Raw genomic sequence first — 26,983 nt, 5'->3', positions numbered from 1 at the left:
GAAACTTCAGCTTTTTTCCCAGGATACTTAGCAGCCTTTCCCTTCATTCCTCCTTTTATGGTTGAGAAAAAAATCCCAGTTGGGTATCAGGAGTGGGATGCTAGGGAAGATAAAAAGAAAAGAAACACAGCTGAGCAGAAATGATGCCTCAGAAGCTGCCTGGCACTAAGGTATTTAGGCCCTGTGAGAAAATAGATTACAGATGGCTCCTAAAGTTGCAGGGGGAAATGTCTCAAGCCTGGTGCACCTTGTATCCTCTATGGGTGCCAGACAGATGGAATGATACCTTGCTGTTTTCACATTCAAATGCAAGTTGAAATCATAACACATAACAGTAGTAGACATGGTTCCAAACGTGTCTCATAGAGGTATATGTTACTCAACGCCTGGAATAGAATATGGAGGGATGGGTACAACTCCATAGTGAATCCAAAAGGATTATAACAAGCTAAAGTTAGAGGACTAGAAATCCAGAAGTAAGGGAATGTATCATACATTCCTGCTAAATTGCAGACTATGGTAACTATGGTAACCTACTATTATACTATGGTTATAACCTCTGAGACTTTTTGTTAGGCATCTTAAAGTTCGAAAATAACACCACATTCTCTTGTGATTTACTGATCATATGCGAGATTGGCAATTTATAACAATGAAACATGTTAGCTGTAATATCACGCACTACTTCTTGCCAGGGTAAATACCCAATTGTGCTAAAAGTAGGCCTACGGTAATCTGTGTGAAACGTAGAAAGCACATCTGTCTTCCAGACACACTAGAAGAGTTGGAGGTGTGCTAACATACATCTTGTACAGCAGTAAAGGGAGACTTTCCTCCCCACCAGCTGATGGTTGTAATAACCAGCTCTGTCACTTCACCTTTGCACCCTGTGGCCTGGCTGCCTGACCCATAGCGGGCGTCTGGACCCCCTGGTCACCCCGTTGGCTGTAAAATAAGCTGCTGTCGCTCGCCAACGAGGGGTCAACGGTGTGTCAATAATCCTCCGTCGAGCCACGAGTCCCCCCCAGCCCCTGTCCTCTTCCTTTGGAGAGCGCTCATTGAAGCTGGACAAAGGGAGCTGCTGAGGGTGAGGGGTTGTGGAGGACTACTTCTTCTAGCACACTCGACATCAACACTAGAACTATCCTCAAATGACTGAGCCACTTGTTTTTCCAGAGAAACTGTTGTCACTTCGTGCGATGTCCTTGTGAGTTTTAGATTTAGAATAACATCTTGTTTTGGTAGTGTTGTGTCGCGGAGATGTTCCTGTTCATAGAAGCGTAGTGAGCGTGGGCGTCAGTCTGGCCGTGCAGCCCCTCTCCAAACCCTGACACCTAACCCCTTGTGTGTGTTTACTCACGTCAGCGTTAAACATTTACATATCCTTCTAAACACGGTGTCAAACAACCACATAATTCCACTCTGTTTTGCATTAACAAGCAAACGACAAGTTCCTCTTTCCCTCTGAGAGCAACAGCAAATTCCCCCAAACATCCATAGTAATCAATCTGGTCTAACCAAACATGAGAACATGGATGGACTTTCAGTAAACAACCTTCACCTCGGGTAGGGTGAAACCTCATCTGTAAGATGGTGCAGAATCAAACAGGACTCAACATTTTGGCAATGTTTTCTCTTTCCTAAGCAAGAAACCTCTGTGAGAAGCCGTATGTCTGTGGCTTGTTAGACCCAGAGTTCAGGAACGAGTGTTTTCTGAGGAGGCACGTAGAGGCATTCCTTACATGGACCCTGTGTACCTATAAAGTGGCCTTTTTACAAGAATCAAACAACTCCCAGACTCAGCCATTTCTATTTATAACCCCTAGGTGAGGACTTAATATTTAGACAAGCAGGTCAGTAGACAAACATTCATTTCACACATAACAAAATTCTAATTTTTAATGGATATATCCTGGTGTTGAATGTATATAATGTGTTTTCCCTGGTTGTGACCAAGGTCAAACGTAAATATGCTATTCTGGTAATGTAATGGTACCATTAATAAACCCAGGTTGGATTCTGCATGGTTGAGTTCTTAACTATTTATTATGTGCAAATTCAACTAGTTTCCAGCTGCCACACAGTTCATCCTTGGCTACACCTTCGCCTTCCAGAACTCCTTCAGGTCATCTGACTTCACACATGGCAGCCGTTGAATCCCATCTGGTTTGCACTTTGTGGGACAATTACTTGTTTTCAACAGGACAATGACCCAACACACCTCCAGGCTGTGTAAGGGCTATTTAACCAAGGAGAGTGATGGAGTGCTGTATCAGTTTACATGGCCTCCACAATCACCCGACCTCAACCCAATTGAGATGGTTTGGGATGAGTTGGACCACAGAGTGAAGGAAAAGCAGCCAACAAGTGCTTCTACACACACACACACTTTACAGACAACATATTTTACAATAGTTCCCTTGTTTGTTTTTAATCCCATCCTTCAGCTACCATCTATCGCTAAAGCGCATCCAGTTTGATTTCCATTTTGCCATATATTTTTTAACTGTGCCGTTTCACAAAAGTTCTGAACCTATGTACATTTTACATGAGTTGTGTTTTTAACCCCACATCTGGTTAATTGTAAATGGGAGTGAATGTCAGGAATGTTCACCAGGACAAAACATTAGCATGTGTTGTGGTTCTCTGCTCATCAGCTAGAGTCATCATCCGGATTGGCAGAGCAACAACAAAACAGACATTCTCAGGTGTTTTTACTTGTTGATTTACTATGTTCCACCAGTGTGTCTGAAAATAGACAATGACAGGAAAGTGTGTCCAAATAGGAGAACACTAATACTCATACCAAAATATAGACAATAGACTGTAACAAAGTGGCATATCACACTCCAGTACAGTCATGGTCATGCAGTGGTTTCAAGACATTTAAACCATGACAACAATAGAACGGTGAGGTTGTATGGTTCTCAGCAACAGTTGAGTAGCGAGACAAACAGACAAAAGTTAGGAGTGCCTCCACTGGGTTGAAGAAAAAGAGATGGATTTCATGGTCTTCTGACCTCAAGGAGGTTTTTGGTATCCGTCGACAACGTGCCCCCCCTGAGAATACAAAGTAAACTATAGGTGAGTCCGGCCAAAAGGCAATGAACATAAACCACACACACATGGCCTACACAATTTACAGTGAGAATATTCTGGAAAATTCAACATCTGCTCCCTCCCCAAACCTTCATGTAAGGAACAGTATGATGTTTTTATCTCCCTCAAATGTAAGAGTCATAACACGAGTCTGTTCTCTGGTGTGTGAATCAACCATATAATTCATAAAACGGTAATGCATTTTAGCATGGTCACTTGTCTCATGTCCTATACGTCTCCTCCGGCAGTCCATATTGCTTCGGCTAACTTCCTCTTCTCTCAGGCTCACTAGAGACTGCAGCCTGCATCATCTGCACTCAATCAGAATAATTATCTCAAAATGTGCACTCCAGAGCTAGTCAAAAGGGAACAAAGCACAGAGACCACTGGGAAACACCTCCTCCAGTCATTAGTCATCTCATTCCCTTGGTTTGGAAGAGCACCCCATTGCCTGGAACCCAGCCATGCATAGCACAGACTGACTGAGAAAACCAGACAGAAATCCATGCCCGAGAAATGAAGGTTCATACGATTCTCCAGATCCCAGGCAGTCATATTACTATTGCCATGACCATTTAGACGAGTGAAGCACAACTCCCGTCTGTAGTCAGTCTAAATCCAGCAAGCAAACAAACTCACTGATTGGCAACACACAGCAAGACGCAGCCCCTGAAGACTAGAGATGTGCAACACGCGGCCATTGGTTCGGTCAAAGTTAGTGTAGGCTATGCTTACTTGGTGGGGTGTGAACTGGCTGAAGAGGTCCTCATACAGCTTTCTCCATTTGTCCACCTGGGTTTGCAGGTCAGCCATCTTACCGGATTCCCAAGAGGGCATTCTGCAGAATCGGAAAGGGAAGGGAATAAGTTCTCATGGACATGTGGGATTGAGAAAAGCCTGTGTCTGTAACCGTTGTTACCAATCACATTAGCTATGTCTGAGAACTGTTATGGGGCCTGTTTTGCTGTGGCACACATAACTGACTGTTAATGGTATGACTGAGGAAGAATAACAACTTGTCTCAGATCAGTTTTAGGTAGAGGCCTCAGGTCACTGAGGACAAATGGCTGTTACCTGTCACAGTGCTGGCTGACTGTGTCCTCTAGGGGGCAGCACAGCATCTGGGTAGTGCTCTCTGAGCTCTTCCTCAGCTCTGCTACCTCCTTCTCCAACCGTTTCACCTGCTGCACCAGAGAGTCCTTCTCCTCTGACAGGCAGTCTTTGAATCTGGAGGTTTCATTCAGAGATTAAATCTGGTGTTATCCACCGTTTGTCTGTGCTAAATAACCAATGACAACAGAGTGATGGTAGAGCATAGCTACCTCTTGACGCAGCACATCCAGTAGCGCTGCTGTTCACACAGCCACTCAAACTGCGCGGCCGTCTCCTGGAGCTTCTTCAGGCTGCACTCGTTCTCCCGCTGCAGTCCCTGCACCTTCCTCTGGTTGGCGCTACGCAGCTCCTCCAGCTCCTGGGTGTTGGCAGCGTAGCCGCACTGAAGCTCTTCCAACTCCAATACCTTACTGTCAGCCGAAGACACATAAGAGACCCTGAACGTAGGTGCTTAGAAATGTTTCTAATTTGTGGTCTTAAAAAAAATCTATTATGCATCATCCCTCCTGAATGTTGCATGAACAGCCAATATATCTAACCAACATGTAACCTCCTGGTCATTTTCGTGTACAAGCAATCATGAAACCGTACTTCTCCATGATTCCCCAGTTTATCTTTCACAGGCAAACGATGAATCTCAGCTTGAGGGTTTGAGCTGAGCTTATGTTAAACTCCCCTTTATCATACCCCTAGTGCAATTCTACCCCTGCAATCACGATGTGATAACGTATTCTGACTGTCAGCCAATTTTCCAAACTGGGGATTCAAAGTCAGCAAGTTGTAGCACAGCATGCTTAAGGGCACGTGTGTTTTTGCAGACTTAAAAATCACAAATCCAAACGTTTATTTGACGTGTGACAACCTGACTAGTTGGAGATCTGTTCAACGTGTTTTTAAAACAGTTGGGACGGCTTCACTTGGCTCATGTTTGTAGGAGATGGTAATCAAAAGTTAGGAGTTTCATTAATTTTAATGTTTATTTGCTTAGTGCACGGCCTTATCTGGAGTGGCTTTACTTTTACAGTATGTCCATTTGTACAGCTGGATAAACCATAGCTAAATACCGCTGCCTTTAAAAAAAAGTATGTCTTATGTTTTAAACATTAAGGGGGTCTTTGGGTACACACACACAATAGTACCATTTACTTTCTCCTTCCCACAGTGCAGGGCAGTAGACTTACCTGTGCAGCTGCACCTGAAGGTCCTCTGTCAATGCAGCTCTCTGCAGGTCCTTCGTGTGCAGCTCTTCCACCAGGCCTTCCAGCTGCACCTCAGAACTTTGCAGGTGCAGAAGCTCCGAGTTGACCTGTTCCAGCTGTAGGCCCAGCAGTGCAGCATCTCTGAAGCTCTCCTCCACCACAAGATGCACCCGTTGCTGCAAGAACACAACCAGATCCTTGGTGAGGGCCACAGTCCACACAAACAGAAACACGTGGGTAAACACAAGGACACAGATGCTGTATGTATTCAGCACATGCTATTGTAAGACTTTCCTCAAAAATAGGAGGAATTTTCATGACATTTCTTCTATTATACTGTTAGTATTCATGTCATCCAGTTGACGAACTCTGGAGATTTTACACGTCTTTTCCAATAACAGCCTACAGTGGCTTGTGAAAGTATTCACCCCCTTTGGCATTTTTTCTATTTTGTTGCCTTACAATTCCCACCCCCCCATATTCTTTCAATTGTTTAATAATGGGTTTAATTGTCCTCCATGGGATGTTCAAAGCTGCAGATATGTTTTATAACATAACCCTGATCTGTACTTCTCCACAACTTTGTCCCTGACCTGTTTGGAGGGCTCCTTTGTCTTCATTGTGCCGCTTAGTGGTGTTGCAGACTCTGGGGCCTTTCAGAACAGAGATTATATATATACACACACTGAGATCATGTGACAGATCATGTGACACTTAAATTGCACACGTGGACTTTATTTAACTAATTATGTAACTTCTGAAGGTAATTGGTTGCACCAGATCTTATTTGGGGGCTTCTTAGCAAAGGGGCGAATACATATAACACTTTTCAGTTTATTGTTTTAAATAATTTAAAACAAGTTATTTTTTTCATTTCACTTCACCAATTTGGACTATGTTGTGTATGTCCATTACATGAAATACAAATATTTTTAAATTACAGGTTTTAATGCAGCAAAATAGGAAAAATGCCACGGCGGATGAATACTTTCGCAAGGAACTGTGTAGATAAATGTGGCTAGCAAGCCCACACGTGAGAACAGAATTAGGATTTGACAAGGAATGTGTCAAGGCAATTTTGCTTAGCTTCACTAGCATTGGAATGTATAGAGTTTTTTTGCATTGAGATTCTACATTCTGCCAATTGAAAGTAGAATATTAGAAAGATGTAGAAAATTGCATGACATCTAATCCATGCAATTACACAACATTACATTAGCACATACACTGTAATTATACTGTAGGTACACAGCTTCAGAGTGACAAGAGCCATCTGTGGTTGACCAGTGAAAAGATGGAAACAAGACGTCAGTACCTGTTCATGATGGACCCTGCCGAGCATTTGATCATGTTTGAACATCAAATCTATGTTGACCTGCTCCTGTTGGCAGAGCTGTGTGGACAGAGCCTCCAGCTCATTCTGCAGGCTCCTCTCTCTCTCCCTGGCCCCCATGCATTCCCTCTCCAGCACTACTGTACCAAAAGAAGACAACGGCCCTGTGACTGGAATTGTTATATTGTCCCCACATCAGGACAACTTTCCCTTACCTATTCAAATGATTCTCTCAGACACTGTACAGTAGGTTTGGACTATGAACCCTGTAAAATCCTTGGTGCCTGTTATATGGCTTAACTACAAACAGTAGTCACCCTGAGAATAGCTAACTGTTAGTGTATTGCTGTTTTTCTTGTAGAACTACACTTTATCCAGTTTGCAATTGATTATGGTGACATGTGTACAGTACATTGCTCAATGACAGGCATTCTTTGAGTGAATAGCCAACAGACTAATAATCCAAAGTAGTTGATCTATAAGTCCTCCCAGTCCCATAATGACCCAATAACTACCAATACCTACCTTTTTCATGTGTCAGGCGGTTACACTTAGCCGTCAGGTACTGGATCTGACTGTTGTCTTCATCGCTGTAGCTATGCGCTCTGAAAAATCTCCTCATTCCCGCTTCCCTCGTTCCTTTACTGTGATTCACCTGTATCGTTCAGCTTCCATGACTGTCAGATGCAAAGGAACAAGCCACTGATTTACTAGCTTCTTCTAGTTGCGTGGCACCCTAAAGACAGAGAGAAACTCCTCCCGTTCTCATATGTCAGTGTTAGAAATAGCAATAACACCGATAAAGGCCTATGTCACTTTAACATTGAGACGGAATTGCATAAATACCAAAAAGTGCATGTCACTGGATATACTAAGGATTTAATTGACGATTTTAACCTTTTTAACCTTTCAGGGCCTAGTTTGTACAGGATCCAAAGTTATATGCAAATCTGTGGTGCCCCTCAGGCTGTGAATGTTATGAAATCTAACATGGCAATCGGACAAGTTGTAGCTAGCAGGCACCTTTGGATGCATATCTAAACTACTCCCTGGAGCTATATACACTTAACTAACCTTCTGGTAAACAACCTTAAAACAGGTACCTTACTCTTTACTTGACATTTATATTTTGGATCTTATATCAGGGGAGTAAAATCCATAAACGTTCCTAAAGAGGAAGTATTTCCTCTGCAGATAATTCCCTCGGATTTGCATTTATACCATGACTGAACTTGCTATATAATTATCTAGTGACATGTTTGGGGGGGGCTTTACCCATCTGAACAACCATTGATCCATTTACAGTTCTGATGCTAATATGAGCACAACAATGGGTACATCACTGCACTGAGTCTGGGGCCTTTAATTAAGAAGTCACAGCTTATGCACGGCCTTGTTTCACATCAGTTCCTTGCCAGGTGGGGGAGACAAAACACAGCTATTCCTCCTGTTAGTGCTTGACTACCCACTTCCATGTGTGAAGGTTAATGAACATGTCATTCTCTACCTTATACACACACCAGTGCAGAACGTATCAAAGCAACTGGATAGAATCAATGGTTTGATCCTGTTGCGAGATCTGAAAGTTTCGTAGTCAAATTAGAACCCAATAATTTAGTCTCTTCAAACATCTCATACCAAATGCAACTAGGAAGTGTTGATATTGTAGGAATTTTATGCATAATTCATTCAATGAGAGGATGTTCAAAAAAGGCTTTTATTTAGAAAAGAAAACCCCCATGCTGACCTCTGCCTTCAAAAACAACAGTTGTAGATATAAAGTGGCAATTGGTCATCTACACAAAGCGTCCTCTAATACCAATAAATAAAATATTCTTCCCGTTGTGTGAAACACATCTTTCACAAAAGAGATCAGTGACAAACCCATCCCATGACTGGAATGACCTGATTATGGAGTTTGTGTGTGTTCATTTGTTTGATAGAACGGTATTGAAAGTCTTTGTAAATTTCTCAAACTTTCACTAAGCAATACTCAGTCTATAATACTTAAATTGTGGTTCAAAATGCTATAAATAGCCTAACCTGGATGTCCAAAAACTGTAGATATGCCATCAGTGCATTGCTGTAGGCACAAATATATATTTTATCATTTGTTTTGATGTATGGAAAGTTTAAACTTTACTTACATAAAAGGATAACAAAAACACCAAAAGCCATTTGTTGTAACATTACCTTTGATAATCAAGGTAACAATGATTATTTAAAAAGTTCAGCTAAACTCACAAAAGGTGCCAAAGGGTTTTCATTATGATCACTATCTTCATGGAGGTTGTGGTCTCTGGAAGACTGGAAATAAGAAGTTGACAAACTTACTCACAATCTGAGTGGGACAGAAAGAGATACCGGATGAATCGGTGCTTCCGATTACTTCTGGAATTTTTTTAGATGGATTTCAGTCTTTTTGGGGGGGGGGGGCCTCTTCCAGAGACCACTTTTCAAAGATAACTGCTCCATCTGCAAAATAAAAACAAAGAGATCTTAAACACGCAACCTTTCCACCCAGCTAAACAGGCCAGTGCACACGGGGTGACAGATGCTTAATACCTTGCTTAGCTACAACTAGTTCAGTTAAATGTAACAGCACACTTCAAAGCTCAGGACACAGTTCTCTGACACCTTTAAGTAACAGCAAACTACACTGAGTGAATGTATGATATCAGCACACCCAATGCAAGTATACAATGACCACATTAAAATTAGTTTAGACCTATAAGGCAAATTCATTTCTTTCAGGGAGAGTACGGGAGAACATTTTAGTGCGGATGTACTAAATATAGAACAAAACATGATATGCCTTGGTAAAAACTAGGGTTCATCCACATTTATTTGTGAAATATAACTACAGTGCAGCCTTGGTTTCCAATTACTGGTATTGAAACCAATTGGTCTCTTGGATACCTGGTAAATCTAGGGCTAGCGGTATTAGTGACCCGGGTTATAAGTAGCCTAGATCTTAAGTTGGCCACATTTCACGCCGGCTAGCCTTAATCCTGGGCTGTCTGACCAAGGTTTTTGATGACTCTATTCCAAAGAGAAAAGATGACACAGGGTTACAATGACTTCTAGACAATTTTCAAAAGGGGCAGAATATGCTACGCTAAACAACCAAACACAAGAGGCCTGTAATCAAATGAATGTCGGTGAATAGCTGAGTCATCCAAATTTGATCACTGCAATGGGGGACAGTGCATTGGATAATGCATTATATGCTGTATCTACCTTCATATTGAATGGTTTCAAGCTGAGAGAAACTCAGGCGTTCAGCTTTCAATGTGCTCTTCAAAAACAACCTTTACTCCATGCAAAATATCCAGTGCTTCAGCTTCATGTCAGCACTTGGAGGGGGAGACTATCCTCTCGAAACTGACCAGCACACTACTATACACCCACACTCCCAAAGTTACATATATTTTATCAGTAAGATATCTTTGTCACAGGAAAAAAAGCTTCCAACCTTCAGACAATGGAATAAAATCCCAAACCGATGGCCAAAGACCCCTTCCAAAGGTCAATCTGAGTCCAGGTGGACATTTTTGCATTTGCACAGATTAGATGGGCATTTATGATCTCAACAATATTTTATCGCAACACTCAAAAAATAAGCCTGTACAGTACATGAAGGGAGAAGACTCACAAACATGGAGCAAAAAATAAAAGTCAAAATGAAAGTCAGCACATCCACCTGAAGTCAGTCTGACATTCCGCATGACAGTTAAAACAGATTATTGCACTGGTTTCGTGTGTCTATGGACGGGCAGTCATATAAATAACAACAAACAATAATTGCAATCATTACAATAATAATAACAATGCTAGTAATAAACAATTCTGACTTAGCCCCCCCCCCACACCCCAATTTTACCACTGCTGCCAACTAAAGTCGTCGTTTGTGCCGAAGACCAAAAAGAATCCCAGAATGGTTGCGAAGATGACTACATTGCCTGTTAGCACAAGCGCACATGCTCCCCAGGCAATCTGTAAACAACAAACATAAATAATTCAGTCAACATATGTTACAAAATTCTGCATTGCATACTTTCAATCTGTTTGGACTGAGCAAATCACAGCCCTTTTTTAAGTGTTGTTTAGTAACGGATTTGAGCATTTCTTGTTATTACACAAATGGTAGCCTATAAGATGTAGCCCAACAGTCCTATAAGGAATGGTCCTTATTCCATTTGTGTAACACCAAAAATGTATGCAATTTAGAAAGCAATTACTTGTAACAACAAAGCTAACGCAATGTTGTTACTGCACAGGTATGAGGACAAAGTGTTGTCGAACACCCCTTAGCCTACACAAGTAAAATCACCAAGATGTATACTTACAACATCAGCTCTTGCAAAAATGATGGGCAGGCCAAAGGCTGAAACCACTATGCCCGTTGTGAGAAATAATGCCAGCTCTTTGCAGGCGTTGCTGGCCGAGTCTGTGTCATCAATAATTCTCCGGGAGATGCAGTAAGGGATTGGGGCGAGGATGTAGAAGAAGAGGAGGAACAAGGGCCAGTATTTACTGTGAAGAGAGAAGTTCCTGTCAGTTATGACTTGGAAAATACTTGATGTGGGCAGCATCATATTATAAAACCTTGCAAGAAAGGCATTATACAGTACTTGTGCACTTGACATTAACGCATGAAACATGAATATGATGGAGATACTTACTCATACACTGGAAGAGCACATCCTAGCATCAGGAACATGAGGCCAATAGCCCCACCAAAGGACAGGCTGATCAGAGCTAGAAAGGAGAGGGAAATAAACTAAGCAACTGTGTGTGTGTGTGTGTGTGTGTGTGTGTGTTCATGTAATACTAATTCCTTAGGTCATAATTGATCATCTGACCATGATCCTAATGCTGTAGCTCCAACGAGGAAATAATCATGTGACAAATCAGATGATTTCACATTCAGGGCCTGGCTGGGATGGATTGAGTGAGGGAATGCAGAGTATTTTCAGCTATCATAGATGTTTTTTAGAAAGTTGCTAGCTGCTAGTATTAAAGTGTATTAATTTAACTAGTTAGAACATTGATTTGTAAACTTCTGCATGTCATGATGACTTAGCTAGCTAGATGGTTAACTCTAGGTTAACCAAGGAGGTTTGAGACAACGCACTTGTTTGCGAGGTCTAACGTTAGCTAATTTAACTTGTCGTAATTGCCTAGCCATAACAATATAACATTAGGTTTGGCAGGACAAGGCTAGTTTCTAACGTGTATTTTATCGATTCGTAATTGCATCATGAGCTAGTTAAATGGCCCATCATCAATACCACAACTAGCCAGGTGCTAATCTAGCTACCTAACGTTAACTGTAGCTAGTTAAAGCGTTACTAACTAGAACACCAATCAAGTTATTAGCTAGCTAGCTACAGTGCCTAGTTAACGTATATAATTAGCTAGTTATTTATCTAACGTTACATAGCTAGCAGATAATAAGACGACATCAAATTAGTTGGCTAGCTAAGGGAGTTAGCTTAACTGGCTAGCACTCAGGCAGTGTTAGGTAGCAGCACACCATGTCAAAGCATAGCTAGTTGGCTCGCTATGTGTGATTGACTACATTTGTTGTAATCCAATTAATGTATTATTTAAAAATAAGACAGCAACTTCCTCACCTTTAATCCCGGCCATTTCTGCAGGACATAAACTCGTCACACAGCCCACGACAACAATACACCTTTAACTAGTACTGCATGAAACAGTCCGTGAATTCGATTTCACCCACAGAGCTGTGTCTGTATTTAGCAACACGCATGCGCGGAATCCCGTCAGTCAGAAGAAAATATAAAATAGATCATCTGACTAATCAATGTGTATGCTGAAACCCACCCTGTATCTAAATATGATGTTTGTCTTTTTAAATGCATGCGGGTTCTTCACTTTTTTTATTTAGCCGGTTTTGTGATTCTATCAATCCGGAAGAAATATAATTGTGCCTCCGCTGGCAGTCTGCATGGAGTGAAAGATGGCGAGTGGAGGAGGCACAGTTGCTTCGCTGTGGACAGAAGTGAATCGTTGTGGACAGAATGGAGATTTTACTCGGGCTATCAAAGCTGTCAACAAAAGTAGGGTTTAACTCTTGTTCACATGTTTGTAGCTGTCAAATCTGAATAGATGCTCTGTGTTGTTTGAGGGCTGAATGATTACTGTCCAGCTGGCTAGCGAGCTAACGTTAAGTTACAACTCTTAGCTAAAAAATAAATATGCAGCTATAATCAAGCTAATCACTAATTAGGTAGTTTTTGTTAAATTACAATTTTCCCCCAATGATCGGAACATAGTGTAGATTTTTATTGAGAACAGTAATAGCATATTTTTACTCTAGGGATAATATTTCAAAATTGTCAGTCACATCTGAGTTGTAAACACAGTGACGTGTCCCAATTAGCTGGCTAGCTAGCAACTACACTGTTTTACTCTAGCTATCCTGTAGCTAGCAGCCTTGTATCTGCTGGGAAGTGTGATTCACAGATTTGCACTTTCATTGGAACATTATTGAGTTCTCTATTGCACACCGTAAATTGAGATTTGATTAAGTTATCGTTGGTGGTGACTGACCTGAAGGAAAATTATACTTTTGCATGTAATTACACTAAGGGCCAATCTGCGATTGCTACATCACTTTTATTTATTTTTTATAAATACTTTTAGATTAATTATATACACTCAGTGATTCTTGACTAGAACGTATACATGCCTCAAACTATGAACTAAGCTCAACTGTCATACATCATCAGAACCCACAATATAAGCTTGTTTTACTCTGTTTGTCAACAATGTAATTGTAAACCAACGTTGTACAGTATATAACCTCAACATGGTTGAAATGATCATTTTTATCTCATGGATGGTGAGTCCTAGCATTTGTAGCTCTGTCTATGAATTTGACAGGTTACATTTCTCCAGCCCCATCATTAAACTCTACTAAAACAGTGGTGGGGTGTATGCTTTGTTACTGTTAACTGCAGTTTGCCCCTTTTAATCTCAATTATTCATTTCTTCCACAGTTTTGCATGAAGTCAAGGAAGATGTGACAGCCCTTCACTGTAAAATAGTATGCCTGCTGCAAAATGGTAGCTTCAAAGAGGCACTGAATGTCATGAACACATATTCAAAAATACTTGGCAGGTATGTTGAATATGACTTGTGACTTTAACATAATGTTATATAGTGATAATCTTGTAGCAATGCAAAATCTATAAATTCTTGATCTGGTTTGAGAAACTCCTGGCTGTACCCTTAGGTCAATGTTTAACACTTTCTTTGTGCTACCTCAGTGAACTCATTGTGTTTGAAAAGGCCTACTGTGAGTACCGGTTGAACAGAGTTGAAAGTGCTCTGAAGACCATTGAAGGTGTTTCAGAACAAACAGACAAGCTCAAAGAACTCTATGGTCAAGTGGTAAGACTTTATGAAAATAAGAAATTACATTAGATGTTTGCACTGCTTGCCTGTCTACCCTTCAGTGGATGATCCTGCCAGCCACAGTAAACTGGCCCAATGTACTGATCCCTGACCTCCCCTTTGTTCTCACCATAGCTGTACCGTATGGAGCGCTATGACGAGTGCAAGGCTGTCTACACGGACCTGATCAGGAACTCCCAAGATGAATACGAAGAGGAGAGGAAGACAAACCTCTCAGCCGTGGTGGCTGCTATGAGCACATGGGAGAAGGCTTCTCCGGTGGGTCTTCTGCACCCAATTAGAACAGACTTCTATTCGTACTGATCTTCTGAGACACTTGGTTATTGAAGCCATCTTCCCTGAGTCTCAATTTAACACTGAATAATACATTTAATTCCACCCTGTTTTTGCAGGATTATCTTGGCCTGTCAGAGACTACATATGAGCTGAGCTACAACGCTGCCTGTACTCTAATTGGTCAAGGCCAACTCACGGAGGCTATGAACAAACTACAGGAAGCAGAAGGTTAGGACCACAGACAATTGCAATTCTGCATTCTACAGACATGGCCTTAATTCGTAATGCTGTGCGGTAGGTTTTGTCCAGCCCTTTCATGGTTAATGTTGACGATTTTTGTTTGCGTCATTTTTTTCAGAGCTTTGTCGTGTTTCCTTGTCTGAGGATTTGGTGAGTGCTCTATGCCTGTGAAATAAATAAAAAAGTTCACAATGTCATGGCTGAGCTTACAGATTTAAAAATGTCTTCTTTTTTTTCAAATTGTGAATCGTAATTTGCTTGTCTGGTTTGTGCAGGATATAACTGAGGAGGACATTGAGTCAGAGCTGGCCGTCATCCACTCCCAGATGGCCTACGTTATGCAGTTACAGGGTCGGACAGAAGTGGCGCTGCAGCTCTATAACCAAGTCATCAAGCTCAAGTGAGTGTTACTCCAAAGTGGAATCAATTAAGCCATTACATTCAATTGTATGTGCTATTGTAGGCACAGGACGAGAGAGTAGTGGAATCCTTTTTTGTTGAATCCTAGGCCATCGGATGTGGGACTTCTAGCTGTGACTGCTAACAACATCATTACAATAAACAAGGTAGATACACGCATCAACCTTCCCCGTACTGCTAGGAACTACTAAACATTGAAACAGGCTAAGCTGTTATTGACTGTGTTCTCTTATTGTTGAAGCCATGTGGGCTGACGCTGTTGCTCATATGCTTTTTCTCCTGCAGGACCAAAACGTGTTTGACTCTAAGAAGAAGGTGAAACTGACAAATGCTGACGGTGTCGAGTACAAGCTGGCCAAGAAACAGCTGCAAGCCATCGAATTCAACAAAGCCCTGTTGGCTATGTACACTAACCAGGTATCGGATTTGAATACATTAACTCATTGTTAAAATTATCCTACACTCTTTATTCATAGCTTTATTTTGACTATTTCACTACATACTTATGTCAAATCAAATGTAATTTGTCACATGCGCTAAATACAACAAGTGTAGACTGTACCATGAAATGCTTACTTACGAGCCCCTTCCCAACAATGCAGTTAAAAAGTACGAAAATTGACAAATTTTTCAAAAGAAAATAGTAACTAAATAAAATAACACGGCTATATACAAGGAGTACTGAGTCATTGTACTGGGGTACGAGGTAGTTCAGGTGATTGAGGTAATATGTACATATAGATTAGGTTAGGTGATTGATTGAAGTACATTTAGGTAGGGGGTGAAAAGCAGAATGTCCAGGTAGCCGTTTAATGAACTGTTCAGCAGTCTTGTGGCTTTGGGGTTGAAGCCGTTCAGGAGCCTTTTGGTCCCAGACCAGGGAGAATGGTGAACAGATTAGACTGGGAATCTCAACGGTCATTGATGAGTTGTTACGTGCACCCCACAGGCGGACCAGTGCAGAAAGCTGTCGTCAGGCCTCCAGTCCCAGAACCCAGGCCACCCGCGGCCCGTTCTGATCCAGGTGGCTCAGCTGTGCAGAGAGAAGCAACACTCCAAGGCCATGGAGCTGCTTCAGGTACTTCCTGTTGACCAGAGCCTAACTAATACGTGTAGTTGATGTATAAATAGCCATTGAAAGCTCTTCTATGTATAATGCTAGCTGCGTGTGTTTCTGTTTTAAAGTGTTTTGCAGACCATCACCCAGAGAGTGCATCTGGTATCAAATTAACAATGGCACAACTCTATTTGACTCAAGGTAAGGTTGTCTTTCCATATCCCCATTTAGTTTTTTTGCTCGGTAACGAGCAGAAAATAGGCTTTATTTTATTTTTATTGGACCTTTCTTTAACTAGGCAAGTCAGTTAAGAACAAATTCTTATTTACAATGATGGCCAACAGGGAACAACTGCCTTGTTCATGGGCAGAACGGCAGATTTTTACCTTGTCAGCTCGGGGATTTGATCCAGCAACCTGGCCCAACGCTCTAACCACTAGGCTACCTGCCGCCTATTGAAGATGATGAATTAGATTAGTGCTTAACAGTATACTTACTGATTGATACCTAGTGCTGTGCTATCATGTCATTTGATGAGCAAGTGACTCCTGTTCTGTCAGAATTCAGGTGTTTGAGCACCTGACCAGGTAGTAGAAGGTAACCTCGTAATAAATAAACCTTCATTGGTGTCTTCTCCAAAGGTCACGTTACCAAAGCATGTGACATCTTGAGGTCGATCGACGATTTCAAGCACAAACAAGGGATGGTTAGTTGTTACACTTCTATTATTCTACATCTAATCATAGATTAAAAATGTTCTGAACAAATATTACATCATAACACTCCTGCTAACAAATTGAAATTGTTTCACAGATCTCAGCTCTGGTAACGATGTACAACCACGAAGAGGACATCGACAGCGCAATTGATGTCTTCAGCCAAGCTATTCAGCACTACCAATCTGAACAGGTATTAGTCAACAAGCACATTATAAAAAAAGTCAATGTAACTTTTTAAATACTGGAGTGTGTGTGTTGTTCTTTGTTTCTATAGTAACACTGCATTGTCCACTATTCCACTTTGTCTTCCTCCATCCCAGCCTGGTTCCTCTATTCACCTGGCACTCGTACGAGAGGCCGCCGATTTCAAGCTGAAGTATGGACGGAAAAAGGAAGCCATCAGTGACCTGGAACAACTGTGGAAGTGAGTGATGCTCTTAACGATTGTTCTGTTTCTACTGTTGTTCTGCAGTGGTGATGCTGGTGTATGTCCTGCTTACTCTACGTGTGGTATTCAGTGTAACAACTCATCCATCCCCTTGCTCCACAGGCAAAACACCAATGACATCCACACTTTGGCACAACTCATCTCTGCCTATTCTTTGGTCGATCAAGATAAAGCCAAGTCGTATCCTTTTCCCTCTCTGTATTTGAAACCACACATAAATAATAACTTTATTTGGAACGAATGCTTGCAATTGATCCAGCAGTCCATGCAGTTGCCACTACCATAGCACAACTTTCAGAACTGCAATGTCTATCTCTGATTTGGCCCAGTTCTCATTCACAGTCAAGGTGATTTTACCAGGGATATCATAAAGTGCCTAGAACTGTTTAGTGAATGGAAAAGCATATTTTATTATATCCTTAGTCTTTTGTCCCAGCCTCAGCAAGCACCTCCCTTCCCTTGAAAGCATGTCGTTTAACGTGGACGTAGATGAGCTGGAGAACTCTCATGGCGCCAACTACGTCAGAAAGAAGGCCGCTAAAGTACCGGGAGACAACCTTCCAAAAGAACAAGGGTAAGGAGACCTAATGCTTTTAATTAAAGGCTGTGTTAATTAAGCTGTGTATTACCTGTTTTATACATAGGCTTTCACTGTCAATATTATCTCTCCACAGCCAGGGGGATGTTAAAAAGAAGAGGAAGAAAAAGAAGGGTATGTCCTCATGTTGCAAGTTGTTATGTGAATATCTTATTAACGGCCATGGGATCGGTGTACGCTGTCCAATTTACAGTAGCTATTACAGTGAAAGAATACCATGCTCTTGTTTGAGGAGAGCGCACCATTTTGAACTTGAAAATGTATTAATAAACCAATTTGGGCAGTCTTGATACAAGATTTTGAATTTATATGCAATGGCTCATCAGTCTAAAACTTTGCACTGCTGCCATCTGGTGGCCAAAATCTAAATTGTGCCTGGGCTGGAATAATACATTACGGCCTTTCTCTTGCATTTCAAAGATGGTACAAAAAAAACATGGCGTTTTTTTTCTTTGTATTATCTTTTACCAGATCTAATGTGTTATTCCCCGACATTAATTTCACATTTCCACAAGTGTTTCCTTTCAAATGGTATCAAGAACATGCATATCCTTGCTACAGGCAGTTAGATTTGGGTATGTTATTTTAGGTGAAAATTGGGGGGCAAAGGGGCAGATCCTTAGGAGGTTTATAAAGTCAACATCTCTGATTTGGATGGGGAATTGCTATTTTTCTCTCGCCTCTGTTTAGGAAAATTGCCCAAGAACTACGACCAAACAGCGAACCCTGACCAGGAGAGATGGCTGCCCATGAGAGAGCGCACCTACTACCGGGGCAGGAAGAAGGGCAAGAAGAAGGAACAAGTGGGTAAAGGCACGCAGGGGGCCACGTCAGGAGCCGCGTCCGACCTGTGAGTAACGCATCCTTGTCTCTTATCATTTGTTACTTTCATTAGCTCTAAAAAGGTATATGAATCTAATAGTTGAACATTTAATACATCTGTCTGACTCCAGATTCATTCAGTTGGCACCCTTTTTCATGCAGTGTGTTGCATTTGGCTGGTAATCACTTCATTTTGCTGTGTTTCCAGGGATGCCAGTAAGACAGCCAACAGTCCCCCCACCTCCCCCCGGCCAGGGTCAGCCCAAGCCTCTGCCTCCACCTCGGCCCCCGCTGCCAGCAACGTTGTCCCTCCGCGACAGCAGAAGCCTGCCACTGCAGGGCCAGGGGCCCGCAAGAAGGCCCCTCAGAAGAAGAAAAAGGGAGGCAAGGGTGGCTGGTAGCCTGGAGAACGTTGCAGATATTGAGCAACACATTGGTGACCACCACCACATGGCCCGGAACTCACAGAATCATGAGCTTTGTCATTTTTTAAATTGGTTATAACAATTTTTATTTTTTTTACCAAACAAATAATGGTATCCAATTTCTGGTTGTTGAATAAGTTGCAATACATTTAGTAAAAGGCCCCAATGCTTTGTTCACGGTTAGGTTTTCTTTTAAGATGCAGAAACAAATGTCTGTAAACTAAGAGACCTTGTTTGTGTTGTAGACAAGGGGGGTCTTACTAGTTTGTAATGCATATCTTCTGTGCAGAAAAGTCCTTGACTTGCCCACTCAATTTCAATATCACTTGACCTTATTTTCAACCTAAGGGGCAAGCTGTGTATGTTAAAGTATATTTATTTTTAAATCCCTGCATCGTTTTCGGCTTAAAGTAAAAAGTCAGTGATATGATGCAGAAAGTACACTGCAAAGTGGGTCAATTTCTGCAACAGCTAAGAGCGTTGAAGCACGTTGCTCAACTTCTCTGCTGTTTTGGTTCCTTACCTACCACGCTGTAACAGTGTGAAGTGAACCCGTGCACAGATACTGTGTGAGAGTGAAGTGTTGCATCTTGCTCATCTCTATCGGTGGTAATTTTGCTGAGTCTACCTTTTTAATTATTGGCTAGCAGTACATAATTAGGACATTGTTTTAGGAACTGTTTACAATGATGGAAGCAAACTATTTTTGCCAAAATGTGTGTCCCATTGTTGTCTTAATAAATAGTTTTCCTTAACAACTGACAAACTGATGTTGCTTTCTTGTGTTTTTTTTAAACTTAAATTTCGCTTTGGAAAGTCTTATCTGGATTTATGGTCATGGAACATCTCATCAGCATTGTATGCAGTGTGCCATCTTTAATATCAAGCGCCGCCTGCTGGATTTACTATGGAAATGCAAAGCAGAATCGATCATTCGGATGCAATTATGCATCATTGGTGTTGCACATTTTCTGTTCCATTCTGTCATTGAAGTCGTTTTTCAGTCTTACATTTGAAATTGTGACGCTACATTCCCCCACTCCCCAGCCAATACATGTTAAATAGTTTTGACTAGATAGTATACAGTTTGTCAGAATTGACTTTTCGTAGCAGGTTATGAGAATTAGGTTACATTTACGAAAAGGGTTAGGTTTGGCTGAAATCCACACAATCATTTTTTGACGGAAATTTGAGATTAGCTGTATCCCATCTAGCCTTGACAATTTTATGCGCAAAGTAAGTGTGCATAGGGTGGTTTCTCTACGTGTCAATCAAATTGATGAGCCGAAATGAGAGGATTAATTAAACATTGACTGTATATGAAGGGATTAAGTCACCGTGGACAGGATAGCAAGTTTGTAATGTAGCAACTGGCTAAATTGTTGAATATTAGATTTTAAAAAATGTGTTCTATACATATCTATATATCTCCATATATTCTAGATCCTGCTATCATAATCTTTTCTTGTCTTGTACTTCCTTCCTGTGTGCTCCTAAACGCCCGGATATCCCCTATCGCGTTGAGGTAGTTTGACTAATCCACTTGTTGTAACGATAACCAAAGACATTATCACCAGGCTGTGACCGGGGATGCAAACGTCCAGATAATAACCATTATCACGATGTATAAAGACATGTGAAGCAGGTATTTCAAGATTTCGCAAAATTGTTTCTAACATGCCTGGTGTCAGAGAAGCTGCGGTCGTAGGTTTTACTCTCGCAGTAACCGGAGGAGTTGGGTATGTCATCTGGACTTTTGTGTCTTCGGGGGTAAAGGCAAAGAAGGCGAAGCCAAAGCCAGAGCAAGAACCAGAGAAAATAGAAAAGGACACTAGAAATGAAACTGCACAAAAAGTACCAGAACGCGCAAAACAAACACCAACAGTCGTAGTAACAGAGGTAGGCTACTTTTTGTTCATCTTGTGCTTGTAAAATATTTATTTTTGATACCTCAGGGATTATGAGGCACGCCTACATGACGGATGTTTGTGGTTGCTAGTAGAAATAACCTCACCGCAAATTGTCTCGATTTTGGTTTAGTCTAAATGGGATTCTTGGGACGTCCCAATTCTGACGTTAGCCCACTTGGAAGTTGAAACGTTAAACGTTAAGGGTTGTGGTAAGGGTAGGAGTTAAGGTTCAGAGGGCTTTTTACTTAGTTATAATGAATTCTTATCACTTTACAAGATCCCTGTAACACCTAAAGATTTTGCAATTGTTTTAAGATGCCATTCCCTCAGGTGTTGCTTTATTATTCAGGAACGTGTCGAGACCTGACCCTCGGAAACGACCTTCCATTAACCCTGTTGACTCATCAGTATGAAAGATTTGTATCTCTTTTGGTCCATTCAACAACAGAGCGATACGAACCTTGTTTTAGCAGGATGTTGTATCTATACCTTATGTTATGCCTTTTTGGAACGGTTTTATTGATAATATCTGTTGGAAAAAATTGTATTCATGTAAGGAAACTGGCAAGACATCAGGAGATTTATATTTGAACACATTTATGAAGATCTTACACTATTGTGGAGAGATGTACTGCTTGGATTCTTTACCTATGATAGAAATAAGTTGAAACCATTTTATGTCATTCATTTCATTATTCTTTTGGGCAAATTTCATAGTCACAAATGTACATTTCCAAACAAAACACATTTTCTTACCTTACAAAAATAAATTGAACTATATTTTAAGACAATTAATTACTCTAACAAAAAATCTTATAATTCTAAGTGTATGTATGTCCCTTATGGTCCGTGTGTAATGTGATATTGTACCCCCTAGCCACGCCCCTAGCCACGCCCCTAGCCCAATTGTTCTTTGTGTATTATTCATATATACTTGTGTTCCCCCCATGTACTTCCTGTATTGATTTGTTGTTAATAAAAATAAAAAATAGGATTTAAGGTTAGGGTTTAAGGTAGCGACGTCCCAAATGTCCCAAAATTGCACTAACCCTAGATCTGAAAGAACTTTACAATTTTTATTGTGAAACTAGTGTCATATGTCTGTCGTAATGTTTATAAATATGTAATAAGTAAGCACTCCGATATAGCTTATTTTCTGTGACAGATTAGTCACTGGAGTGGCTGAAACGACTATTGTCGCCTGGTCAGCTTGACATTATAATAATGTTGCCAGACTGTATCATCATACAGTGGTAACCTGGCCCTATAGTCTATTCTCAGGCAGTGGGTCAGCTTGTACTGACCACATGATGTGACAGTTCAGTTCAGTCTCATTGACTTCTTTAGGCCTATGCTATAAAAGGCAGAAGTAAAGATAAAGCAAGAAACATGATTGTTTTTGGCCTAAATTATTCCACTATTCACAATCAAATCAAATTTGATTGGTCACATGCACCAAATACAACAGGTGTAGACTTTACAGTGAAATGCTTATTTATGACATTCCCAACAGTGCAGAGTTAAAAAGTAAGACAAATATTTGCTGAAGGAAAAAGTAACACAATATAAACAATAACGAGGCTATATACAAAGTGTACCAGTACCGAGTCAATGTGCAGGGGTACGAGGTAGTTGAGGTAATACAGTATGTGGATGTAGGTAGGGGTAAAAGTGACTAGGCAATCAGGATATATAATAAACAGGGTAGCAGCTGTGTGTGTGTTAGTGTCAGTGTGAGTGTGTGGGTAGACATTTTCAAGATTCTAGAATGTCCCAGTATCATGGTTTTAATTAACATTAACTCATTACTCTGGATCAGCACTTGCAGATAATACTTCCACATGAGTGACATTTTTGCCTTTATATACTTTATCTTTGCTTATGGGTTAGCAGCCATAGAGATGTATAGATGATTCTAGTGCCCAAAAGCATGTTTTAGAATGGACATCGCCATTGAGGAATTTCGCCGTTTTGAAGTAGTCAACTTGGTGGGACTTCCAATGGCTTAAGGAAGGAATAACTCAATTATACTTGTGAGCAAGTATGGTGGCAGTAAATTGCCAACCTTGGCTTTATACCTGTTCAAACAACACACTCCAGGTGGCAGTGTGCACCCTTTCAGTTTGTTTACCAACTTATAGAAGTAGTAGAATAAGAAGAAAATCGACTACTTCAAAATGGAGATGGTCTCAATGGCACTTCCCGTGCTCTCATGCTCTCATTGATGCCATAATGGGACAGATACAACATTGTGATCTCTATACATCTGGATGGTTACATCTGATGTCTCTTTGTTATTACGTGTCTTAGGTGAAGCCCACAGGAAAGCAAGTCCTGGTGCTCGGCCTTGAAGGGGCAGGGAAGACCAGCCTGCTGCACTGCTTTGCCACGGGGAGTCTGGAGCAGGATGTGACCCCAACACAGGGCTTTAACGCTGTGTCCATCAATAGGGAGGACCTGCAGATCGAGTTCCTAGAAAGTGAATGCAACCTGCACATAACAATGATGAGAGTACAGAAACTGTTAATTATCTGGATGACCATGATAAGAAGAAATGGGTCTCATTAGTGGAGACCTTAATTCAAACTGTTAAATATGAAAAATGTCAAATTAATTCATCCCTCAATATGCATTCATAGTATTTTCTTGTTTCACAAATGTACAAAAATGACTCCTATGATACCTTGTGGTTGAAGAAATTAAATTTAAAAAACATGGCATATTTTGCAGTTGGCGGCACAGAGAACCTGCAGCCCTATTGGAAGAGGTACATGTGCAAGGCTATGGTGCTGGTGTTTGTGGTGGACTCCTCAGACGCCGCCCAGTTCCCTTTGGCTAAGAAGCATCTCCACGAGCTACTCGAAACCGACCTTTACCTTCCCTTAGTGGTACTAGCCAACAAGCAGGTGAGACTGACATAAGACTCCCATCTCAAGTGTCTTTCCTTGATTCATCACGTCCTCTCTCCTGGCCTCCTCCTCCAAACGCATTGAAAACGCAAAGGGGCGTAACCCTAGAACTTCTCCTTCAATGCATTTTAAGAACGAGATAAGCAGAAAGGACAAGAGAAATCGAGGGAAGACAATTCAGAAAGGGCAAAGGGTTGCATCTCAATAGTCTTGTGGGCATTTCCTTTCCTCGTCGCCTCTTTTTTTTCCATCCCTATGAGATACTGCACCTGCTCCAGTGTCTTACCTCTGGTTTGTTCCGGTTATTCCTCCATCTCCAGGATAACCAAGGGGCCTGCAGTATCACAACGCTCCATGAAGCCCTGTCCCTGGAGGAAGTGGGGGACCAGCGCAAGCTCTTCCTCATTGGCACCCATGTCAGGAAGGGGGACACGGAGGTGAACTCTGCTGTGCAGGACGCACGGGACCTGATCATTCAAATGGTGCAGGATGGTAGATAGACTCACCATCTAGTCATCAGATACAGATGTAGGATCTTAATTTGATCACTATTTTGTTACTGAGAATCTACCTGCAGAGCAGGAAATGCAAATTTGTAGTGCACTTGCATTTTAAAAAGGCTTATAAAGTTGGTCATTTCCACTTGAAATGTTTGACTTGATTTGCCCTAATGAAAAAGATGTCAACTTCCTATAAAAATGTAGAATTAGAATCCACATAATAATTCATATTTCCTGTTGCGCAGGATTATTTTCCTGCTGTAGCAAACTGGCTCAAATTAAGATTCTACATCTGTATGAATGACCCGCTGGCTGACGGGATATCTTACTTTAATTTTACTCCTGCTCTGGCTTGCCGTCATTTGATTTGATAGCACTAGTTACAAGCTCTATTGACAGACACCATGATAGTGAAAGGCCTCATTCACATCTGTAGAATGATGATGATTCCAGAGAAGCCAAAAGCTGACAACGTGCTTATGGTCAAACTCATTTACTGGCAATTACATTCATTCATTCATTGATGATCATTTACTTGTTTTTCACATTCAGACACAATATTTCAAGGATGGTCTCAACATCCTTACCTATAGGGATTTAATTGATAATGCTTTGTGGTCATCAAAGATCTTCTCTTAGTGCTATCTACAACTGTAGAGCACAATGTAGGTTACATGTTTAGAGTCAGTGCTGCTAGGTAGTATGTTGAAGACTCTTTCAAGGTACGTAGAATTATTTTTGTTATTTTGCATAATAAAAGTTAAGTATTGACTATATCGTCTTGAAGGGGAACTTGCTACATAGTTATATTTTCTTAAAACCAATTTGATTGTTGTGTAACCAAAGCAATCCATCCACATATTTATTTGAAGCATTTTAAAAATGCCAAAGTACAATTTTTCAAGTGTCTAGGCATGTTTATTTGGCTAACAATGTTTTGCCTTGGACTTAATTGAAGCTTTTGCAGGAATAACTCTACATATAAGCACAAAAAGTGCTTCTCGTTTTCATGTTTAACACTGGTAAAACTACTGGTATAATTTTGAGTAATAAGCAGGTTTGAAGTGCACTACTGAACAATTAATTTGTATGCCATGACTACAACAGACCTCCAAACCATTTCTGTCATTTAAGCATCAAAAAACTCATTTTTTGCAACTATTTTTCTGTTTTGTCACACCTGGTGATGTAAATAAAAACCCTTGTTGTAAATGTCCGTGTGGCTCAAAGTTTTGTATATAGGCTTACGGTGACATATAACTTATTTTTGGAGTTAAAATACAGCTAAGCATAAATACTTCAGTCATTCTTTGACCTCATATCACTTTGAATTTGACATCCTTTATTGGAAGTCTTGAGAGAGAAGATAGACTCACTCCGGTTTCAACCTGCCACACTCAAGTACAGTTGAAGTCGGAAGTTTACATACACTTAGGTTGGAGTCATTAAAACTAGTTATTCAACCACTCCACAATTTTCTTTTTAACAAACTATAGTTTTGGCAAGTCGGTTAGGACATCTACTATGTGCATTACACAAGTAATTTTACCAACAATTGTTTACAGACAGATTATTTCACTTAGAATTCACTGTATCACACTGCATACACTAAGTTGACTGCCTTTTAAAAAGCTTGGAAAATTCCAGAAAATAATGTAATGGCTTTAGAAGCTTCTGATAGGCTAATTAACATCATTTGAGTCAATTGGAGGTGTACCTGTGGATGTATTTCAAGGCCTACCTTCAAACCCAGTGCCTCTTTGCTTGACATCATGGGAAAATCAAAAGAAATCAGCCCCAAAAAATGTAGTCCTCCACAAGTCTGATTAATCCTTGGGAGCAATTTTCAAACGCCTGAAGATACCATGTTCATCTATACAAACAATGGTACGCAAGTATAAACACTGTGGGACCACGCAGCCATCATACCGCTCAGGATGGAGACACGTTCTGTCTCCTAGAGATGAACGTACTTTGGTGCAAAAGTGCAACTCAATCCCAGAACAACAGCAAAGGACCTTGTGAAGACACTGGAGGAAATGGGTACAAAAGTATCTATATCCACAGTAAAACGACTCCTATATCGATATAACCTGAAAGGCTGCTCAGCAAGGAAGAAGCCACTGCTCCAAAACCGCCATAAAAAAGCCAGACTATGGTTTGCGACTGCACATGGGGACAAAGATCGTTCTTTTGGAGAAATGTCCTCTGGTCTGATTAAACAAAAATTGAACTGTTTGGCCATAATGACCATCGTTATGTTTGGAGGAAAAAGGGGGAGGCTTGCAAGTCGAAGAACACCATCCCAATCGTGAAGCACGGTGGACTGGTGCACTTCACAAAATAGATGGCATCATGAGGCAGGAAAAGTATGTGGATATATTGAAGCACCATCTCCAGACATCAGTCAGGAAGTTAAAGCTAGGTCGCAAATTGTTCTTCCAAATGGACAATGACCCCATGCAT

The 26,983-nt window shown here is 40.9% G+C and overlaps 4 protein-coding genes across 7 annotated transcripts; 2 read left to right on the top strand and 2 right to left on the bottom strand.

Moving 5' to 3' along the window:
* Positions 1-2,423: 2,423 nt before the first annotated feature.
* Positions 2,424-9,168, bottom strand: LOC112221011 (hyaluronan mediated motility receptor). Of its 3 annotated transcripts, none has more exons than XM_024383051.2 (9): positions 9,079-9,168; positions 7,270-7,421; positions 6,727-6,884; positions 6,005-6,064; positions 5,394-5,587; positions 4,422-4,622; positions 4,174-4,326; positions 3,835-3,937; positions 2,424-3,060 (listed from the first exon to the last, which is right to left on the bottom strand). In XM_024383051.2, exons 2-9 carry the CDS (start codon positions 7,364-7,366, stop codon positions 3,022-3,024), a joined length of 1,005 nt encoding a protein of 334 aa, XP_024238819.1. In that variant the 5' UTR covers positions 7,367-7,421; positions 9,079-9,168; the 3' UTR covers positions 2,424-3,021. The 3 variants fall into 3 exon arrangements, with proteins under 3 accessions (XP_024238819.1, XP_024238820.1, XP_024238821.1); XM_024383052.2 differs by having other exon boundaries at positions 6,727-6,881; XM_024383053.2 differs by lacking the exon at positions 6,005-6,064.
* Positions 8,443-12,523, bottom strand: LOC112221012 (leptin receptor overlapping transcript-like 1). 2 transcript variants are annotated; one of them, XM_024383055.2, is made up of 5 exons: positions 12,384-12,523; positions 11,430-11,505; positions 11,094-11,280; positions 10,628-10,740; positions 8,443-9,219 (listed from the first exon to the last, which is right to left on the bottom strand). In XM_024383055.2, coding segments are annotated over exons 1-5 (393 nt in total). In that variant the 5' UTR covers positions 12,400-12,523; the 3' UTR covers positions 8,443-9,218. The 2 variants fall into 2 exon arrangements, with proteins under 2 accessions (XP_024238823.1, XP_024238822.1); XM_024383054.2 differs by having other exon boundaries at positions 8,443-10,740.
* Positions 12,524-12,582: 59 nt separating this feature from the next.
* On the top strand, positions 12,583-19,968 carry LOC112221010 (signal recognition particle subunit SRP72). Its single transcript, XM_024383050.2, has 19 exons — positions 12,583-12,833; positions 13,776-13,896; positions 14,046-14,169; positions 14,308-14,451; positions 14,586-14,697; positions 14,828-14,859; positions 14,985-15,109; positions 15,218-15,275; positions 15,415-15,546; positions 16,079-16,207; positions 16,315-16,387; positions 16,828-16,892; positions 17,000-17,095; positions 17,226-17,329; positions 17,456-17,533; positions 17,790-17,927; positions 18,028-18,065; positions 18,642-18,801; positions 18,982-19,968. The coding sequence occupies exons 1-19, from the start codon at positions 12,734-12,736 to the stop codon at positions 19,172-19,174; spliced, it is 2,022 nt and encodes a 673-aa protein (XP_024238818.1). The 5' UTR covers positions 12,583-12,733; the 3' UTR covers positions 19,175-19,968.
* A 719-nt stretch (positions 19,969-20,687) lies between these two features.
* On the top strand, positions 20,688-25,733 carry arl9 (ADP-ribosylation factor-like 9). The gene is made up of 4 exons (XM_024383049.2): positions 20,688-21,097; positions 23,419-23,587; positions 23,839-24,014; positions 24,338-25,733. Exons 1-4 carry the CDS (start codon positions 20,876-20,878, stop codon positions 24,515-24,517), a joined length of 747 nt encoding a protein of 248 aa, XP_024238817.1. The 5' UTR covers positions 20,688-20,875; the 3' UTR covers positions 24,518-25,733.
* Positions 25,734-26,983: the final 1,250 nt, after the last annotated feature.

Source organism: Oncorhynchus tshawytscha, linkage group LG21 (genome assembly GCF_018296145.1).
Source record: "Oncorhynchus tshawytscha isolate Ot180627B linkage group LG21, Otsh_v2.0, whole genome shotgun sequence".
NCBI classification, from domain to species: domain Eukaryota; kingdom Metazoa; phylum Chordata; class Actinopteri; order Salmoniformes; family Salmonidae; genus Oncorhynchus; species Oncorhynchus tshawytscha.
This window is presented reverse-complemented; position numbering and strand designations above follow the sequence as displayed.

What these genes read in the sequence shown, in the direction of transcription:
- LOC112221012 (XM_024383054.2), bottom strand. An exon ending in TGTGCTCTTCCAGTGTATGA is followed by an intron (nt 11,281 to 11,429) that starts GTAAGTATCTCC and finishes CTCTCTTCACAG; the next exon opens with TAAATACTGGCCCTTGTTCC. An exon ending in TTTTTGCAAGAGCTGATGTT is followed by an intron (nt 10,741 to 11,093) that starts GTAAGTATACAT and finishes TGTTGTTTACAG; the next exon opens with ATTGCCTGGGGAGCATGTGC.
- arl9 (XM_024383049.2), top strand. Translation starts at nt 20,876, where the DNA reads ATGCCTGGTGTCAGAGAAGCTGCGGTCGTAGGTTTTACTCTCGCAGTA. An exon ending in CAACAGTCGTAGTAACAGAG is followed by an intron (nt 21,098 to 23,418) that starts GTAGGCTACTTT and finishes TACGTGTCTTAG; the next exon opens with GTGAAGCCCACAGGAAAGCA. An exon ending in GCAGATCGAGTTCCTAGAAA is followed by an intron (nt 23,588 to 23,838) that starts GTGAATGCAACC and finishes CATATTTTGCAG; the next exon opens with TTGGCGGCACAGAGAACCTG.
- LOC112221011 (XM_024383051.2), bottom strand. Translation starts at nt 7,366, where the DNA reads ATGAGGAGATTTTTCAGAGCGCATAGCTACAGCGATGAAGACAACAGT. An exon ending in GCAGGGTCCATCATGAACAG is followed by an intron (nt 6,065 to 6,726) that starts GTACTGACGTCT and finishes CTGTTCTGAAAG; the next exon opens with GCCCCAGAGTCTGCAACACC. An exon ending in TGGATGTGCTGCGTCAAGAG is followed by an intron (nt 4,327 to 4,421) that starts GTAGCTATGCTC and finishes TGAAACCTCCAG; the next exon opens with ATTCAAAGACTGCCTGTCAG.
- LOC112221010 (XM_024383050.2), top strand. Translation starts at nt 12,734, where the DNA reads ATGGCGAGTGGAGGAGGCACAGTTGCTTCGCTGTGGACAGAAGTGAAT. An exon ending in AGGCCATGGAGCTGCTTCAG is followed by an intron (nt 16,208 to 16,314) that starts GTACTTCCTGTT and finishes TCTGTTTTAAAG; the next exon opens with TGTTTTGCAGACCATCACCC. An exon ending in AACCTTCCAAAAGAACAAGG is followed by an intron (nt 17,928 to 18,027) that starts GTAAGGAGACCT and finishes ATCTCTCCACAG; the next exon opens with CCAGGGGGATGTTAAAAAGA.